At 39.0% G+C, this 20,436-nt stretch overlaps 1 protein-coding gene across 1 annotated transcript in view; it reads left to right on the top strand.

The window, feature by feature from the left end:
- The window catches only part of GPC6 (glypican 6), a 1,112,204-nt gene that overhangs the window by 361,289 nt on the left and 730,479 nt on the right, over positions 1 to 20,436 (top strand). Inside the window, exon 2 of the mRNA XM_054012093.1 lies at positions 3,864 to 4,022. Coding sequence (XP_053868068.1) covers positions 3,864 to 4,022 — 159 coding nt within the window. The remainder of the gene's footprint in view (positions 1 to 3,863; positions 4,023 to 20,436) is intronic.

Here is a 20,436-nt window from a genome sequence, read left to right on the forward strand (position 1 = left end):
GGAAAAAATAGGACATAACCATGTAATTAAAGACTGCGTCAAAATGCACACAAACACAAGGGGCCAAATTAAGGTTGCACCAGCAGCCTTAATTCTGGCATTTCCTAACTCTCGAGTGCTTGATTTTGCCACCTTAATAATGTTCTTTTGATGTTGTTTTAGTGTGTGCAATATGTCATAATGGTGCAGCCTTTTAGCACATAATGCAGCTTGATGTTGAGTTATCCACCCAGGAGCACAATGATTTCAGGGACTAAATGCTAAATATTTTAGTTACTTTTAATATTTTGCATGATTTTTTTCCTTAATCAATGTTCTAGAATGAGTGTTACTATCAATAGATAGCTACCTTTGGTATCCTGGAGGAAAGCAGATTTTAGGGGTAAAAACATATGTTCAAAGGACAGTCTTAGAGGAGATGGAGCCTGCTTGAAATTAAACCAAAATGGCCATCTTCCATAGAGAGGACTCTGATAAAAGACAGCTAGTGGGATGATTCTGCTAATATTGTGAAACTTAAGAGCCACTAGATGTGTATTAAAGGCTTACAATAGACAAAGGGGAAATTTTTCAATAGTGCACAGGTGACAGAGTACTCTCTGTATTCAAAGCAGTCCTCCAAGTGACTTAGGTACTTTGAAACCTACGTCATTTATGTGCTTTTTCAATAATTTAACTTGGGTGCCTGAAGTTAGGCTCTGAGTTCATATTAAGCATCCAGTTAAGAAGCCTATTTTCAAAATTTGTGAGCATCTAGCAACTCACACTGACTTAAGCAGGGAGTTGCTGTGTGCTCATTAATTTTGAAAATCAGGCTACTTAACTGAATGCCTAAATACGGATTCAGGAGCCTAACAGACAGTCCGTTTTGAACATCTTGACCTGAGTGTCTCCTGCAGTGTTTTATATATAAGATTTAAGGACCTGCTCCTGTTCATTTGAAGTCGGCAAGACTCTTCCAATGACTTCAGTGAGCTTTGAATCAGGAGAATTTGAGGTAGAAAGTATCGACTTGGGAACTTTTGCTTAACTCTGTATTCTGGCACGTACTTTCAATGTAGGAAATAAAATGAGAAAAAAATTGTTTGGAAGCAGAATATGAAGAGTACAGATAGTATTACGTTTTTAGGTCTGCACTAAGATGCAAGAAGTATGTGGAAAAAGACAGATGAGCTAGAAGTGTTACTAATGCTTGTTCTAATCTAGTGGGCATAATTGAAACCGGATGGGAAGATTCTCATAACTGGAATGTCCATATAGAAGGGTACAAATTGGGAGAGGAAGTGGATGAATGGTATTAGATATCTAGAGTTTTTTTGATAACAAGGAAATCCACATTTCAACCACTAAGAAAGTGGTGGTTAAAATTATTGGGTAAGGATATAAGTAATGAAACAAATGAGAACACATAGTCTGTTAAAGGGAAAAAATAAAAATTGCAAAAAAAAAAAAAAAAGAGAGAGAGAGAGACAGAAAAAGGAAAATAAACAGAATGAGTTCCTGGCAGTCAAGGAGGTGAGATGGGCTTTTATAACAAATTGGTGATCGATGCAGTAATAAAGAGAAAGTAGGCCTGCAAATAAATGGGATAGAGGAAATTAATGATGCTATAAAATAGCTGAAATACTGAACTACTTAGGTCTTATTGTACTTTGATATTTTTAATGAAATAATGATAATATCTAGAACTGTGGCTATTCATAGTTAAGCACTGAACCCTGATTATTAGCTGTTATTCAATAGAAACGACAACATACGGGTGCACTATTTGATAAGGCCAACAAAAAACACATGTGGGAGAAAAAGAGAGGAAAGGAATACATTCCAAAGTTCATGAGAACATGGAAAAAAGAGAGACAAAAAGTAGTTGTGATATAAAGGAAGCATAAACTATCCCCAAAGCTGGAAAGAAGAAAGTACGTGTTTCTCCAGAGTTTTCACCTGAAAACCAGAAGGCTATTGAGTCTTTTTGTGTGAGGATTTTCTGACATTTGGAAAGGGGATGTCTAGCAACGTTTTCTCAATGTTGCATAATCACTTCAGATGGGCAAATCTGCTTGTAATGACAGATTTTCAAAGGCATCTAATGTTCAATCTTCTTTCTATTTCTGACCTCTAATAAGCAGTGAGATCATCACTAACACCCACCACTATTTTTGGTTTGTATAGTGCCTAGCATAATGGGGTCGTGGTCCTTGACTAGGGCCTCCTTGTTACTGCAGTACAAATAAGTAGTAAGAGTGATGATGAAATAACCCTCCTTCAAGATGAAGAACAGGAGTACTTGTGGCACCTTAGAGACTAACAAATTTATTAGAGCATAAGCTTTCGTGGACTACAGCCCACTTCTCCTTCAAGATGTATCATGTCTACATTTTTTGTAAAGTTTTCAGATTTCTAAAAGAAATTTCCTATGTCAAAACTCAAAGAGGAACAAATTAAATCTTTGAAGGTTATTGGGAATGATTGCACTTCAGAACAAAAGGCTTTAAAAAAATGGAATAAAGTAAGGGCAGATTCACGTGCAACACAATATTTGTTCTAAGCGTGTGTACTTATTTTTAATACCTCAATTGTTTTGATGGTACAATAACTAAATTATATCTCTTCTGAAAGCTACCCAGCATGGTTCTCACTCATGCTTACAAACTCACACATTTTAAGTCCTCTTTACACTCCAAAGTGGTGCAAAGTGGCTTTGGTGTAAATGAGAATCAAGTCCCCAGTATGTATTTAATCCTTGAGCTTTGTCCATCATCTTATTTGCATCATATAAAGGTTTGCAGCGGAATTTATTCAGGATATAGTATATGAAAAGCTAAATGCTTTCATTGCTTTACAAGAAGAGGCCTATCATTTTTCTTACTTCTCAGCAGGGAGGTGGACTTCCCTCCTTTCATACAGCCCAGGCTAAACATTTCTGACACCCAGAGTACAACATCAATTGGAAATTCACATTTCATGTAATAACAGACCATTTTAATTTCATGAGCTACAGAATTGGCTTCCACTTGGAAATTGCACTGAAGAAGGCAATATTGTCACTGCATAAAGAGAGAAATCTATTGAATTAAATAAGAGGCTTTCATTACCTTTTACATTGCATTTCCATATAACATAAGCATTAATTAAACCCTTCATCACGTTCTTGCTTCAAGTGGAGCATTTGCTGTGTCTGACAAGAAATGTCATCCAAGAAAATGTGTGGAACCCAAACATTGCTATTAAAATACACTTGCTTGAGCAGAAGGGAGAAAGTGGAAAGAAAGTGTTGCTGTACTAAGGCAGTCAAACAGGCAGAAAGACACATCAGGGAAACATCCTTTTTCTTCCCTTTTCTCCCCAGGCCAACCCTTTGTGTCTAACAGAGTATGGCAAAGCTGCCAAAATTTGTAATTCTCATATCTGAGATTTGGTAGAGAGAAAGCTCTGAAAGCTTTATTACTAGCCTGGTCGCCGGGTATTTCTCAGAACATTTCAAATGCAAGGAAGGAGCAAGCAACTGTCCTTGAGATTTACATAAAGGGATTCTTCAATTAAGAATCAGTTTAACCTTGAGAGAGTCTCATTTGAACTGCAAAGCTTACCAGAATGGCATTGAAAAGACAAAAGTTCCTGTATGGCAAGGAATCCAAGATTAAGGCCAAATTGTAGGTCAGATACAAAGTGTTCCCATATTAAGACTGGAGGGTCAGGGAAATGGTCTAACAGAGAGATGATTGTTTCTATATTTGATCAGTATGTTTGTTCATGCACTCTAAATAAAAAGGTGTGCATTTCATGAGCACTGCGTACATTAAGGTAATCACAACCTGTTGCTCATTTTTTATAAGTAAACAATATACTTTCTCTTACTATTGCAGGGGAACATTTGAGAATCTGTCCTCAGGAGTATACATGCTGCACCACAGAAATGGAGGACAAGTTGAGCCAACAGAGCAAACTGGAGTTTGAAAACTTGGTGGAGGAAACAAGTCACTTTGTGCGCACCACCTTTGTGTCCAGGCACAAGAAGTTTGATGGTAGGTTGGAATATAATTTGCTTACTCTTTGAAGGTTGAGAAAATGAGCCTTCAAATTGACTTCCGGAATTGTGCATGAGTCCATTATTCAGAATATATTCTGATTTTGTTTCCTTTACAATTTGATACCACTGTTGCAGTTATCACTTTGGCTAAGATAAGGGTTAACTTTACAGCTTGTGACCTTTATCAGCTCTGTAACTATTGCCTTTAATTACAGTAACATAAAGAATTAGGTATTTGAGTGTCTGCAGACTTGGCTAATTTTTTTAAGAGAGGGAGAGAGATCAGCATAAGATGCATCGTTTTTCCTCTCCTAATTTCAAATGCAATTTTTAGGCTTGCAATTACATTCACTGTTGCAAGATGAACTATGGACCTCCCATGATTTTTGTTAGGGTAAACCTTTTTTTGTCCTCTGTAGCCTGGCTTACTCTTTCTTCTGAGTGCCAGTGCTTTCCTTGTAAAGTACAGTGTCCCTCTGAACACCCATGGCTTGCACACACCTGGGAGGAATTTCACTAAAAACCTCTCAGGAAGTACTGAAATCTTCTACTTCCACAATAATTGACAGACAGATATTTGGTTATTTTTCTTTCCATTCAGTACTATGATCTCTCCTTTCTCCAGTTTAGGACGATCTGGGAAAGGGATCAGAGACTTGCTCTAACAATTCACCCACAGTAGTTTTCTTTAGCAATGAATGTAAAATGATTTTTTTCCCTCCCCTCTTCTTATTCTCCCCTGGGCACTATTTATTAAATAAATCTTTCTCATTATAAATCACAAAGTAGTAAGTGCTAAAATAACAAGTTTAATATGTTCAATCACCGCTTTGTCCATATACGCATTCATCTGAGGTCTAGATACATTTTGACTGTTTTCTTCTATGTATTTCATAATATGTATATGTGGGAAAGATGCCTCTCTTTAGGAACTGTGTATAGGACATGCCCAGAGGAATATAACCTGCATGGCAAAGGAGAAGCAGAGTTTTCTCTGCATGTTTCTTTCCCCATGCAGAACTTCTTCTGGAATGTAAGTTTTGAGTGGAGCTGGTCAACCCTGCTGAACGTGGCAAGGATCTGTGCATATCTAGAATACTCAAGGAGCTAATAGAGGAAGTATCTGAGCCTCTAGCTATAATCTTTGGAAAATCATGGGAGACAGGAGAGATTTCAGAAGACTGGAAAAGGGCAAATATAGTGCCCATCTATAAAAAACGGAAATAAAAACAACCCAGGAAACTACAGACCTGTTAGTTTAACTTCTGTGCCAGGGAAGATAATGGAGCAAGTAATTAAGGAAATCATCTGCAAACACATGGAAGGTGGAAAGGTGATGGGGAATAGCCAGCATGGAATTGTAAAGAACAAATCATGTCAAACCAATCTGATAGCTTTCTTTGACAGGATAACAGGTCTTGTGGATAAGGGAGAAGCGGTGGATGTGATATACCTAGACTTTAGTAAGGCATTTGATACGGTCTCGCATGATATTCTTATCAATAAACTAGGCAAATACAACTTAGATGGGGCTACTGTAAGGTGGGTGCATAACTGGCTGGATAACCATACTCAGAGAGTAGTTATAAATGGTTCCTAATCCTGCTGGAAAGTGGGGTTCCGCAGGGGTCTAGAAAGTGTATAACAAGTGGGGTTCCTCAGGGGTCTGTTTTGGGACTGGCTCTGTTCAATATCTTCATCTTAGATATTGGCATAGAAAGTACACATATTAAGTTTGCAGATGATATCAAACTGGGAGGGATTTCAACTGCTTTGGAGGATAGGGTCATAATTCAAAATGATCTGGACAAATTGGAGAAATGGCATGAGGTAAACAGGATGAAGTTTAATAAAGACAAATGCAAAGTGCTTCACTTAGGAAGGAACAATCAGTTTCACACATGCAGAATGAGAAGAGACTGTCTAGGAAGGTGTACGGCAGAAAGGGATCTAGGGGTTATAGTGAACCACAAGCTAAATATGAGTCAACAGTGTGGTGCTGTTGCAAAAAAAAGCAAACATGATTCTGGGATGTATTAACAGGTGTGTTGTGAGCAAGACACGAGAAGTCATTCTTCTGCTCTACTCTGCGCTGGTTAGGCCTCAACTGGAGTATTGTGTCCAGTTCTGGGGACCGCATTTCAAGAAAGATGTGGAGAAATTGGAGAGGGTCCAGAGAAGAGCAACAAGAATGATTAAAGGTCTAGAAAACATGACCTATGAAGGAAAGGTGAAAGAATTGGGTTTGTTTAGTTTGGAAAAGAGAAGACTGAGAGGGGACATGATAGCAGTTTTCAGGTATCTAAAAGGGTGTCATAAGGAGGAGGGAGAAAACTTGTTCATTTTAGCCCCTAAGGATAGAACAAGAAGCAAAGGGCTTAAACTGCAGCAAAGGAGGTCTAGGTTGGACATTAGAAAAAAGTTCCTAACTGTCAGGGTGGTTAAACACTGAAATAAATTGCCTAGGGAGGTTGTGGAATCTCCATCTCTGGAGATATTTAAGAGTAGGTTAGATAAATGTCTATCAGGGATAGTCTAGACAGTATTTGATCCTGCCATGAGGGCAGAGGACTGCACTCGATGAGCTCTCGAGGTCCCTTCCTGTCCTAGAATCTATGAATCTACTGCTATCGCATACTCTTAGCACAAGCAGCAGGGGTCTGAGTGCTGGATCTAAAGTTTTCAGCATTGCTGATGGCCAATGTGAGTGACAATATGATACCACATGATGGACTTTCTGATTTTTCAGTTAATTTTTTCAAAAACCTAGGAAATTACACATACAACCACCCCACCCTAAATTAAAATAAACATTATTAAGGTGGTAAAGTCAAGTACTCAAAAATTAGGAAATCCCAGAATTAAGGTTGCCTAAGCAACCTTAACTTAGCCCACTTGTGCATATACATTATTTTGCAATCTTTAATCACATGATCATATACTATTTTTTCCTCAGGACCCCTGATTCAGTTAGTGCACAGAATGGATGAACCTCACTTAATGAGCAGCCTTAATACTGGCATTTACCAAATGTTGAGTGCTGAAAGTTGCAAACTAAATGTTCTTGTACTGCGTGTTCATATAGAAATATTATATGATATGCATAAAATGGGTACTAACCCTGCAATGTGTTTTGTGTGTTCGGATCTCTGAACTCATATGGAACCCCATTATAATTGCATCCCAACCCTCTGTCTCCAATCTGGTGGGAAGGATCAAAGCCTGCCAAGCGTGATCCCAGCCACCCCAGATCCATCGGAGAGATCATTACTTTTTTTGGCCAGCTATGTGAGCTAAGAGACTTCATGATAGCTAGAGATAGATATCTACTGCCCAAGTCTCCATGCCAATGGCTCTGCCTGCCTGTCGTATTGCACTTATATTTGCAAGTTTCACATTTGTACAGATGATTCAGTGCTTCCTGTCCCCCAAAATCTTGTCCAAGGAAGAATAAGAATAGTGGTCATTCTGGGCAAACTGTATTGCAAACCAATAGCAAAATACCTCTATTAGAAATAGACTTGCTAAACATTTGAAAGATGGGATGACAGAAAATTCACAGGAGATCAAGAATATTTGGAGTCTCAGCAGGTATGATTTTTCACTTTTAGTTCAGGGATTTGGACAGAACTGATCCATGTACTGATCAGGTGCTTCACATCACTAGTAATCGACAAGCAATCAAGTTCTAATTCTCAGACCCCCACTGCATACCAAAGCAGCTTAATATATATTATGCTCCCAGTGTAGTTGTAATATTATCATCTTATTATCACCATTTCCCTTGCATGGTGACTTTGCTGAGCAGCTGTTTCACAGACAAGCCAATTTCTTTTAAGTATTGTTCTATCAGCAGCTGAAAACAACCCTACCACAGAGTTTTTTTCCTGAATGTTAATGAGCAGACGAGTATCTGTTCAGTGACATTTTCTCGCTAATCCTTTGAGTAACTATAGGCAAGTTACGGAAATAATTTTATTTCAACTAAATCGATCTGATACTGATCAAAGAAATGCTGTCTCCTCATCCATATGAAAATCATGGAAAAGGTTTTGTTCTAATACATGGTATTATAGAAATCAAAGGGTGTCTGAGAATAGTTGTCAGCAACTTTAGTGGACATGGCTAGCTTTGAGCAGAATGTGTGAGACCTTAAGAAAAATATCCTAACAGTATAAAGAAAAAGCTTCAACTGTATCGATCTATCCTTTGGAATTATCAAGGTAGTGCCCCAACCTCTTTTTACAGCCATAGAGACCCAGAGATCCATATGCTTGATGCCATTTATATTCTTTAGAGACCATTCAGCTGGCGCTGCATATTGTGTAGGGTAAGAAAGAGGGCTAGAAAGATAGCCCTAAAAAGCAGTGTTAGTAAAAATAACCATCTCTTTCTGTCATGTGCTGTTTATGCAGAACTTGTGGGTGAGAACGATTTGTGCATCTCCTGGCATCCTTGGCTAAACGGCAACTCCCTATTAGTGGATTTTGTAACTTAATGAAACTCCATTGCCACGCACTGTTCAAAATAAATGGAACTTAAAAAAGTTAGTATAAAATCAGTTATATAATTAATAATCAAATCCCCTTTCTGCCCAAGACTTCCTGTGTGATCTTGGACAAGTCACTTACATTGTCTATTCTCAGTTCCCCTTCTGTAAAATGGGGATTATAGCACTTTGATACTTCCCAGGGGAGTTGTGAGGATAAATACACTGAAGATTGGATGCGCTCACAGGGGCAGTATAAGTACTTCAGATTGATTGGGTGGGGAAAAATGCCTTTTTTTATCAATTAAAAACTTTTGAATAATATTTAATCTGGCCTGAAACTCTGAATAAGAAACTTCGGGCCAAATAGGATTTTTTTTTAATGTTTAGGGAGTCACTTAGAATGAAAACAGCTTTTCAACCTTAATGGCCCAATCCTGCAAACACGTCTGCACGTGAATAACATTCCTTACGTGAGAACACTGAAGCCACAAGAACTGCTCATGTGCTTGAGATCTTCTGATGTATATGGGTCCAGGAACAGGCCCTAATTATGGAATCAGTGTCTGAACTGTTGGATGTTAATGACACCTACCCATTTGTAACTTGGAACAAATTACTGTAATTTTATTTGTATTATCAGAGCACTTAGGAGCACCATTCAGGGACATGATCCCATTGTGCTAGGCGCTTGACAAACACAGAATAAAAGGACAGTCCCCGCCCCAAAGACAAATGATAGATGCCCTCATTTACCTACTTGTAATTCTTTGTCACTAGCTGCTCTGCATTATGTGATATGCACCAAAAGTAAATCTCGATCTAAGAAGCAGAAATAAGGGTAGCATCTCTAATCCAGGCTGCAAAGCAACAATTCTCACCTACAGGATAATGGAAACAGTTGCCTTATTACTTCTTGTTTCTGATTCTTGATATTCATTAAATGGACAAATAGTATTTTTGACACAAATCTCTTAACCAGTGCATTATTGTTTTACTGCTGTCCTCCGTACATTATACTTTTACTTATCTCCAAAGAACTGGAAAATTAAAAGCAAACCTTGAAATAATATGGCCGGAAGCAGGAACTCTGGAATCCTAGAAAGCTAGGTGACACAGTAAACCAATACCCTCACATCTCTGCTCATTTCAGACAACTCTCAGCTTTAATATTTCTTTTCTTAAATAATGGCTCCTTGTCCTCTTATTATTTCAGCCCACCTGTTCCACTTTGCTGAACTAGCTTTCTTGGAAATGGCACTTCTGCTGACTGGCAGCAGTATTCCCAGAAATGTCATTTTTAGCACTGCAATGATTGGTTTAAGGATTTAAAAGACAATAAGAGCTTGTGTGTCATGAGTATGCTTTTAATACACCCCTCTAGGCCTGGTGATTGTGATGTGATCTCCGGGTACTTGGGATTGTGAGCCACTTTGTTACCCCTTGCCTCATCAAGAGAGATTTTCTTGTGCTTAATGGGGTGTCAGCACCATGACACCACCGGCCTGTTAGCCACGCAAACAATCTCCTTTGCCAATCCTTTCTTTGCCTGGCAGGTTAACAAAAGATGCACCTGAATATCTGAGTCCCTCTGAAAACATCCCCCTATAGTATCCAGCCCCTGTCTCTGGACACTCACAGTAATTACCAGGTTTGTTATTCCCAATGGAACAGTATAGACACAGCTTGACCAGTACAGCTCAGGATCAGGCCCTTTATAACATTACAGCACTAAAATGTATTTATAGGGAGGCAATCATGAGCTTATTATCAAAGATTAAGATTTGAGAGATACTGAGTAAGAATAATGGAAACAGAAATGATAATGCATAAAATAAAACATAATATTCAATTCTTGTTCTATGCTTTTCAGTAGTTACCGTTCCTATTTAATAAAGTAGATTTTTCTCCTAAGGATTCAGTCCTTGGCAGAGCTGTTGGTTTCAGTCAGAACCATCATCCAAGCTTTCATGAAGAGTTCAATTTAATAATTGTTACCAGTGCTCACAGCACAGCTTGAGGGATGAAATCATTTTCATGTTAAAAAGTACCACAGGGTACCCTAAAAACCTGGAATCTTTTTAGAGATTTGCAGATTTGTGGGATCTTACATTAGTAAATTTGCTGCCTTGATGTCAGTGGCACCTTGCAATGCTCTATTCTTTATATAGTGAGATTCACCCCTGAGTAAAGGACCCTTCAGTCTCTCTTCAGCCCTCAAAATAGGGCTTCAAGTGGGAAGTAAGTGGCGTGCAGGTCTTGTGCTTGTCCTCTGTACAGGGGTGACTTTAATCTTATAATAAATATGCCCAAAGTCAGTACACAGAAAGCCGTGGCATCCTGACCATTTTTGAAGGATAATTTTAAACAGATCTTTTTAATGGTGCAATCCTCTCCTTTATATTTCTGAGCAGGTGTAACTTTATGTAGTTATAGAAGAGTAACTAGTGAGGTGGGCATCCGCATATTTGAGCAGTAGATTGCTTGCTACAGGCTTCATCACTGTTGTGGGATTTCATGCATGAATAGAAACAGATTTCATGCATGAATTTAACCATTTCTAAAAAGAAACATTGGAACAAAGTGAAATAGCAGTGCCTTAAAAATGTCAAGCAAGAGTTCAATCTATTTGATTCTGGCCTCAGTCCATGTATTCAAGTCCATGGTATCTGTGGGAGTTCAGGCAAGGATTGAGAAGCATAACGTTGCTATATCAAATTTTAGGGGTCCCAGTTCTGCAACCCCTTTCTCATCTGGGTAGTCCTTGGGTACTGAGTGCCATTGAAATCAATGGGATTATTTGTGTGTGTAGGAGTTGTAGGACTTGGTTTAGTGTTTGCAGCCATGGTTAAGGGAGGAAGGCTATTTACGGTGTACAGCAGGACGAATCTTGTTTATTGTTGATTATATTACATTCATGTGTGAACCTACATTCCTTCTGGCACCTACAACTCCCTACTGAACTCAAAGGAGACTTCAGAGTGCAGGAAGAATGTGTAATCAGGCCCATCAAACACACAGCTTGAAGGGAAGTGATGTTAATATCCATAGCAATAAGCATTTTTCCGGCTTTAAATAAAATGTCTAAAGGGCTTAGTTAGATCAATGTACCACTTTTCTGGTACCCCTTTTACAAACAGCTTAATTAGAAGATATACTATTATGATGTCAGAAAGACATATGATGCTGATCATGTCTGTGTCAGTACTTTTAGAATTATTTGGATTACAGTTTCCTTGGGAAACCTGACACTACTTTATATATACTAAGATAAAATAAGGATTTGTTAAAATTTATTCTATATTGATTTTTATACTACCTGGAGCATAGACCAATGCTATATGAAAAATAAAAATCAAGACATAGTAAAGCATCTTGACATAGTAAATAATTAAGGAAATAATTCTACACCTACAATAAAGAATTGTACGTAAAGAATGAAGTACACCTAAAGCTCAAAAGATGCCTCTTTCATATCCTTCGTATTGCAGGTGAATATAAAACTCGTATTTTGATCTTTCTACACCATTACTAGAAAAACTGGAGCAAGATTCTGATGGGTATATTGGAAATGTAGTCAGAGAGAGAAAGGCAAAGCAATATTTGTTTTGTAGCAAATAATAAAAAGGAAGAATTGGTCAATAAAATCTTTTATTAGCTTAAAATATTGGAAGATCATTTAGAAGCAACAAAAATGGATGGGATAAAATAGTATTGTTAGAGATTATTGTTGTGCAAATGAGGAATCTTTGTTTCTGTCTTAGGCTTGTACCCATGGCACTGATGTCCTATATATTTTTCTGGTTAAATCCTCTTCTGCTAAGCTAAAACCTTACATTTCATTCCAACATTAGATTTCTTTTATCAATATAATGAATATGTTTAGGTCTTTTGTGGGAGATCTCCAGATTCTCCAAGAATACTGGATTTGGCAGTATATGAACCAGTGTCACAAGGTGACCCTTAGTGTGATGTTCAGACATAGTAGCAGCCAATTTCAAATCAACGAAAATATTTTGTCCTTTTAAATAAAAAAAAATGCTTTGATCTATTCTGCTAAAAGGAATAGGGGAAGTGGGTGAAAATGTGACAATTATTCCAGCAGTAAGTCAATTATTCTTAGCAGTTTTTGGAGATGAAATACCCAGAGCTATGTCTGACGTGGTTATTTTATTTTGCTGTATGATTTCAAAGTTGACCTCTCAGGACCTAGGAGCCTTACAGGTCACTGGCAAAATCAGACAGGAGGAAGAAAAGAAGCAAATAGGACATCTGACTTGTGAAAGCAATCAATAATCCAGCATCTGAATGACTTCAGTGTGTCTTCTTAAATGTATGTGCAGTTGTGGCACAAATAGTGTCAAATGAAGGTAAATCAGCACATTGACTTGATTGCTTTTGCCAAACAGCAGTTTTCAGGTTCTTAGTAAGTAAGGGGCAGGCCCTGCATCTCTTAGGGCAGGGGTCGGCAACCTTTCAGAAGTGGTGTGCCAAGTCTTCATTTATTCACTCTAATTTAAGGTTTCGTGTGCCAGTACTACATTTTAACATTTTTAGTCGGTCTCTTTCTATAAGTCTATAATATATAACTAAACTATTGTTGTATGTAAAGTAAATAAGGTTTTTAAAATGTTTAAGAAGCTTGATTTAAAATTAAATTAAAATGCAGAGCCCCTCGGAGCGACGGCCAGGACCCAGGCAGTGTGGGTGCCACTGAAAATCAGCTCGTGTGCCGTCTTTGCTCGACTACCCCTGTCTTAGGGCCTTAGTTCTTAGCCTATTAAAAAGCTCTTAACAGACTATCCAAATGAAATTGCACATTATCACTTTTGCTAATAGACCACCTGTGAACATTTGTGGCAAGTTTTGCAATAACTTTTCAGCTTTTGTTTGTTAAACATGTCAGGACTAATGGGGAATCACGTTTATATAGTGCTGGGGCATTGGCCAGATCACTCTTCCTACTGTCTTGCCATAGAAGGCACATTGGGAAACAGATCTTGGTTTTATCTAGAAGTACTGAGCTTTGCAGCTTAAACAGGCCAACCTCTCTAATTAGACTAAAGCCATATTTACTCATTAGATAACACAGAAGAACGACCTCTTCACCACGTCTGTTGCTTCACTGTCTCAACAGTTCCCATTTTTTCCTAATTGGAGAGAATGGTATTTTTCACAATTAAAATTGCCATTAACTTCCAGCTGTCAACTTTACTATAGACCATACTAGTAGGTCACAAAGTTCACGGTTCATCGCTTGTATGAGTGGGAAAAGGGAAAAAAACAGGAAATCTACTTTTGCCTCCAGTAGGGTTCCTTCCCTGAAGCCATTAGCAATAGATGTTCAAAAGACATTGTGGGGAAGGATTCTCATTTTGTATACTGATGGAGCGGTGCTCACAGTAGCGCCAGATGCTCATGCTGCTATGAGGATTAGGATGCTTCTGTAGTTAGAGTTGCTCTTCGTTGCAAAATCATGTTGCTGAAATTCAAGGCACAAATATCATTAATTAGATACAAAGAATTCTTTATGACCATTTATGCAGTCAGCGTGTATAATTTTGGCCTAGACCATAAAATGTTTACATTAAATGTCCCGTAATAGGCATTTCTCTTAACAATGGAAAATGCATGTGAGGTAGTGGAGTGAGGAAAGAAGCTGGAAATGACAGATTCGTAAGTGAGCATACAATATATAAAAATGTAAAATGTCTAAAAAATGTGCAAAAATTTGTGTTTTCCATGTCAGACTGACAGAACCAGTTTTCATATTTACTTATTACCATATTCTCTGCTTTTATCCTACAAACACTTCAGGAACTGGATACAGCAGAGTTTGCCAAATTTAAGACTCTACTTCATGATTAGACATTACTAAGTTTTCTACATCTTCCTTTTTTCTGACTATATCACCTTATTCTAGCTAAGAGCAAGTGCTGCATATATATTATTCACAGAGGTGGGGGGGAAACGGAGGAGCGACCATTTCTTTGTCTTAAAGGAACAGAAATTAGAAATGGAAACAACCTATTAAATCATCTTGTTCAAACCCTTATCATTGTACGATTACGCTTTAAAGTATACTCTTGAGTATTTTGTCCAGTCCAGTTTTAGAAGATTCAAACAGTGGATGAGTACCACTTCCTTTTAACGAATATCCATAGATTAAGCCCTAAATTTATCCTGCTTTTCAGCCTTCATGTTTTTTTTAATCGAGTGATTTGTTTTTCCATCAGAAGAAGAAGTATTTCCAACTCCCTGTGACCATTTTGTAATTGGGGAAACTGAAGCTAATAGAGGTGAAATTATTTTCCCCAGGTCATGCAAGTTGGTAGCAGCAGATCTGGGAAGAGAACCCAGCTCTGCTGACTTGCAGTCCTGTGCTTGTTTCCTATGCACTTTGTTTTAATCCCTAAAATAAATTATCTCCCTCCTTGAATCAAGTATCAGAGGGGTAGCCGTGTTAGTCTGAATCTGTAAAAAGCAACAGAGGGTCCTGTGGCACCTTTGAAACTAACAGAAGTACTGGGAGCATAAGCTTTCGTGGGTAAGAACCTCACTTCTTCAGATGCAAGAAGTGAGGTTCTGACCCACGAAAGCTTATGCTCCCAGTACTTCTGTTAGTCTCAAAGGTGCCACAGGACCCTCTGTTGCTCCCTCCTTGAAGTTTCATTTTTCCTCATAATTCAGTGCTTCCATCACTTCAATCAATTTTGTTTCTCTTTTTTATATTCCTTCCAGTTGCTTACAGTTTGTTAGTGCTGCAACGTCCCAGACCTGCACACTGTATTCTAGACAGAGTGTCAGCAATGCCATAAAGAGAGGAACTGCCATCTCCTTATGCCCATAATGTGATACGTTTTCCTATCCGGAAACTAAATTGAAGTTTATTTTGCTGCAACATTGCATTGCAAGTTCACAGTAAATTTGTTGCTCCAGGGTAATTTTTGGCATCATTTCAACCTTTGTCCTCAAGAAATAACTTTCTATTTCAGTCTTGGCTTATTTACCTTAGCTGTATTTGTTTGCATTTTTCCAGGTGGAATCTATTTTGTTTTCTGCCCATGTTTCTAATCACATAAGGCCTCTTGGTCTTATTTCTTTGTCTTCATTGGTGGTTGTAACATATCTCCCATTTTGGAATCATCTATAGATATAATTAATGTGCTATTTACTCCTTCTTCCAAGTGATTAATAAATAGGTCCTTAAAACAACAAGAAACAAATAAAAAATCTCACCCATGAATTACACTGCAGGGCAACACCAGCAAACTCCCAGTCTTCAACTTTCCCCCAATAATTTGTGTCTTGTACTGCCAAGTTTTCTTCTTCTAGACAATACAAGCTCATAGAAAGTCCATCATTTTATTAATATAAAATGATATACATCAATCCTGTTATCTCAAATGGAGTTCCCCAAACACGTCGATCCAAAACCACACTGGTTTAGATAAAACAATAAAACAAGTTTATTAACTATGGAAAGAAAGATTTTAAGTGATTACAAGTAATGAGGCATAAAAATCGGAATTGGTTTAAAAAAAAAACCTAATACCTAACTTAACAAGCTAAGTGAATTCAAAGCATAGGTCACTCTGACCACATGCTTCAGCATTTTTACTAGCTGGATTCCTTTTGACCAGGATCCATTCCCCAGTTCAGTGTTACTTGCCTTGTCCTTCAGGTCATTTTGATGCCATGGACAAAGAGAAAGGGAGGAATATTTTGAGGGCATTTGTTCTCCTTCTTATAGGTTTCTTTTTCATTGAAAATCATCTCCAGCTGAGGTGCAGGAGGCAAAGTCTATGGAGAAGAGAACCTCCAGCTGTTTCTTTGCCAAGATGTAAATGTCTTGTTCAAACCCTTTTTCCTGCCAAAGGATGGCCACTCAACCTGGCGAGAGTCCATTTGATCTTAGTGATACCTGGCTCAGGTGTCCATTTGCCTTTTGTTCTAAGTAACTGGTTTGTGGTGTTTTTTGGAGACTTGGAACATATCTCAGTAATATTATACAGTAGAATCTTATAACTTGACATACAATGTTTCCACACACATTTTACCAGGACAATAATGTTCAGCAAGTTGAGTTTTCAAATGATACCTCACAACACATACTTTGTACAAAATTTATCATAGTCTTGTGAAAGGGATGAGCATAAGGGTACAGGATGTCCCAGTGACCTGACTATAAAATTGTGAATACAAACTACAGTACAGTTGCAACATTTCATGTCTGTTAGACAGATCCTCTTGGCTATGTGCATACTGTGTAAGGATTTCACAGATAGTTCCTTTATGAGAGATTTTTTGTTGCAGTTTCCCAAAACCTTGCATTTACCTTATTCACACACTCAATTGGAAACTAATTATCCCCACGTCATATTCATTGGTGAGCAGCTGTAAACTCAGTGCAAAATATTTTTTGCCCACTAAGGCAGCAAGGCACCGACTCTTATGTTTAAACTGGAAACAGATTGTTAGGCACAGATTGTTAGTCAATCTCCCTCTCCCTCCAAGGTATGAGTAAAGCTTGCTCTTGAAAATCATGCACATGCCAGAACACAGACGCATACAAAGTATGCACTTAGTTAAGTGTGTATTCATCATGTGGCAGCAGCTGCTCTTCAGTATCTCTTCTCACCTTTCGTTCTGAGCCTTATAGTCGTTCAAGAAAATACACTGGTATCTCAAAAAGAACAGGAGTACTTGTGGCACCTTAGAGACTAACAAATTTATTAGAGCATAAGCTTTCATGGGCTACAACCCACTTCTTCGGGTGGGTTGTAGCCCACGAAAGTTTATGCTCTAATAAATTTGTTAGTCTCTAAGGTGCCACAAGTACTCCTGTTCTTTTTGAGGATACAGACTAACACGGCTGCTACCCTGAAACTGGTATCTCAGTGGGTGGTAGCTGTTATATATATTCCTATAAACATATATATGTAGCTGTTCATGTTTTAATGGTGACCACAGTATTTTATAATATTCTGCAGTGTTATTTAACAATTGAACTCTGTAGGTGCCCATTTGGCGTGGTATAAATAATTTTCTGCTCTGTGTGTGTGTGTGTGTGTATGTATGTGTGTGAGAATATTTGGACTAGAACTATGCTATGACATGATCATGTTACATGTAGTGGCAAAATTACATTCCAGCCATTTGATCTGCTCAGGACTGAAAGCGAGAATCCAGGAGCTGAGTAGTGTTGTAGATCTGATCTATTTGCACCACAGAAATCTTAGTTTGGAATAGACAAGAAAAAGAAATATAAACCGAGAGAGAGAGAGACACACACACACACACACACACACTCTCTGTATCTATCTATACTGGGGTGGTCAAACCACAGCTCGTGAGCCACATGCTGCTTTTTTTCAAGTTAAAGTGAGGCTCATGGAGTCCCTCAGCTGCCATTCACCCATTCTCTACTTACCAGACTGGGAGAGGGGGAGCTCAGGGCTTCTGCCCTGCGGTGGGATGTTGGAGCTAGGGGCTTCTGCCAGAGATGACCGGTGCCTGCTGAGAGTGGGGGGACACAATTTAAAGATTTGACCCCCCCCGCAACAGCTTAAGGCTCAGGCACACCTCGTCTCTTACCCTCAGCAGCCTCCCCTCCAGCTCCCAGCTGTTTGCCCCTGCCTGTCCCCATGGCCTCAGTTCGCAGCTTGCGGCTCCAGCAGCTGTTGCACGGGGGGGAGGCAGTGGCACCATATGACCAAGCAGGGCCAGCAAACCCTGGCAAAAATCTGGGGAGGCATCTGACTCCACGTGCCCCCCCCATGCACCCCTTCCATGCATCGCCTCTGGTTTCTGACCAGTGTGTGTGGGGGGGAGGAGGTCTCAGGGCTTCAGCCCCGTGGGGCATGCCTCTGGGGCTTGAAGATTCAGCAGGAGTGGGATATCCTTCCTGCGGGGCTGGAGCCCCGAGCCCCGACAGGTGCCCCAGCTCTTGAACTTCTGTAGATTGTCGTATGCAGCTCGGAAGGTCAGTAAGTTTGGCCACCCCTGATTTATATAAATGTGTGTATATATTCGTTCTGCACCTGCAATTAGATGACAACTGTAGATGTGTATTTGTACTTTTGCACACACACAAAAAAAAAATCTTAAGTGTCCATTCAGTCAGTTGATAGAGTGTGATACATGTGATTAGCTTGATGGCTGGCATTGCACCTGCTTGTACAGCATTTAGCTCTGAGCTATCTAACATGTTAAGGTTCAGTCTGTGGTGGATTGAAGAGAATCAGCATGTCATCTCTGAGGTTTTCCTCTTGAAATATTTGTGCCAAGAATACCAAAATAACTGCTCTCACATCCCATATGCAGCTATTGCTTGAAGATAGCTAATTCTGGAATGATTTATTTATGCTTTGCCCTTTACCGTTCAGTGTATACTCTGTTTGTCTTTATACCTGGGAGATAAAGCTGTGGGCTTATCAATGCTAAAAGTGCCTATCACTTGTTTTAAAACAGCATATTTCAGATGGAAGCAAACTTAAATATTTCTCCTAGTTTAAAAAAAATATGAAAAATCTCACTAGCCATAAGTATTCATTGAAAGGCATTCCTGTGAAAATCAGTAACATTTGTGTATGATGTGTATACATACTGTATGAAGTATGTGGGGGGAGGGATAGCTCAGTGATTTGAGCATTGGTCTGGTAAACCCAGGCTTGTAAGTTCAATCCTTGAAGGGGGCCATTTAGGGATCTGGGGCTAAACAAAAAACTATGTATTATGCCTGTGTATATGTATATACTTAGATGAATTAGCCATTATGAATATAACTGTATTTTATGAATTACTGTGCCTTTTTACAGTAAGGAAGGTTGCTAATCAAACAACCTCAGAGTGAATGTGTAGAACTTCAAAACTGCCTGAAGCTGAAAAGACTTTGGGTGATTATTACCAAGTAGTTTGAGTTGGCTTGTTGTGATTTCAGGTTTTGTTTTTGGAAATAAAACAAGTCCCGAAGAAAGGAATATGAAGTGACCTCTGTGACTGGGTCTTAATTTTTTCTTCTCTGGCTGGTGGGTTTGTGCACCAGCTTACAGTAAGCAAGAGATATCTCCCGCTACCCAGTCTCTCTGGATGAAGTCCTAAACAAGTGATAAGATCTAGATGATATTCTGAAGAGCAACAGACTCAGGCTGTGTCAGTTTCCTCGGGCTTCAAGAGACTTGTACTTGATAGTGCCCTGTCTCCAATATCCAGATGTCCAAATTCAGAGACTGCTAGCAGAAGCAGCCCAGATGCTGTGATTGTGCATAGTGATGGTGGCAATATATTAGGTTGTCAGGACCCAAACCATAAAGGGATTTTTAAAATCAAAATCAATATTTTATATTGGTCCAGAAACAAATAGAAAGCAAATATTAAAATAAGATAAGGTGTGCGTTGGAAGTAGTATCAGGGCTGGAATTCAACCCAGTGTCTCTCAAGGGGAATTGGTTTGTGTAGAGAACCAAGAAGTTGTCTTCCTGTTCAATTACAACTTTGACTAAATGCCTATACCACTCAGAAGCTCTTTGTGCAGTCCTGTGCCTCAGTCCTTTGCTGTGGTTTTATCTGTTCACTTTTCTCTTTTTGCACTACCCCCAAGATCAGACTTCCTTCCATTCTTTAACCCAGTTTATCCTGGGAGGTTTGCTCCCTGCCATTGATAGGCAATGATCCCAAGGGAACTAGATGACTTCTAAGCTGCCCCAATGCCACACTGTTCAAATTCTGCCCTTGGGTAGTTGATCCATGGCTCCTTGTTATCTATAGGCTGGGACGCTTTCTGCAACTGGTTATCATTGCATCTCTTACCTCTGGTCCACCTTTCAATATTGGCATAGACAAGGTAGCCTCTATCCTGATTGACCCTGGGCCACCTCCATTTATTTCCCCCCCCCCCCCGGGGCTCTTGAACCTTGTC

This window comes from Malaclemys terrapin, chromosome 1, assembly GCF_027887155.1.
Source record: "Malaclemys terrapin pileata isolate rMalTer1 chromosome 1, rMalTer1.hap1, whole genome shotgun sequence".
NCBI classification, from domain to species: domain Eukaryota; kingdom Metazoa; phylum Chordata; order Testudines; family Emydidae; genus Malaclemys; species Malaclemys terrapin.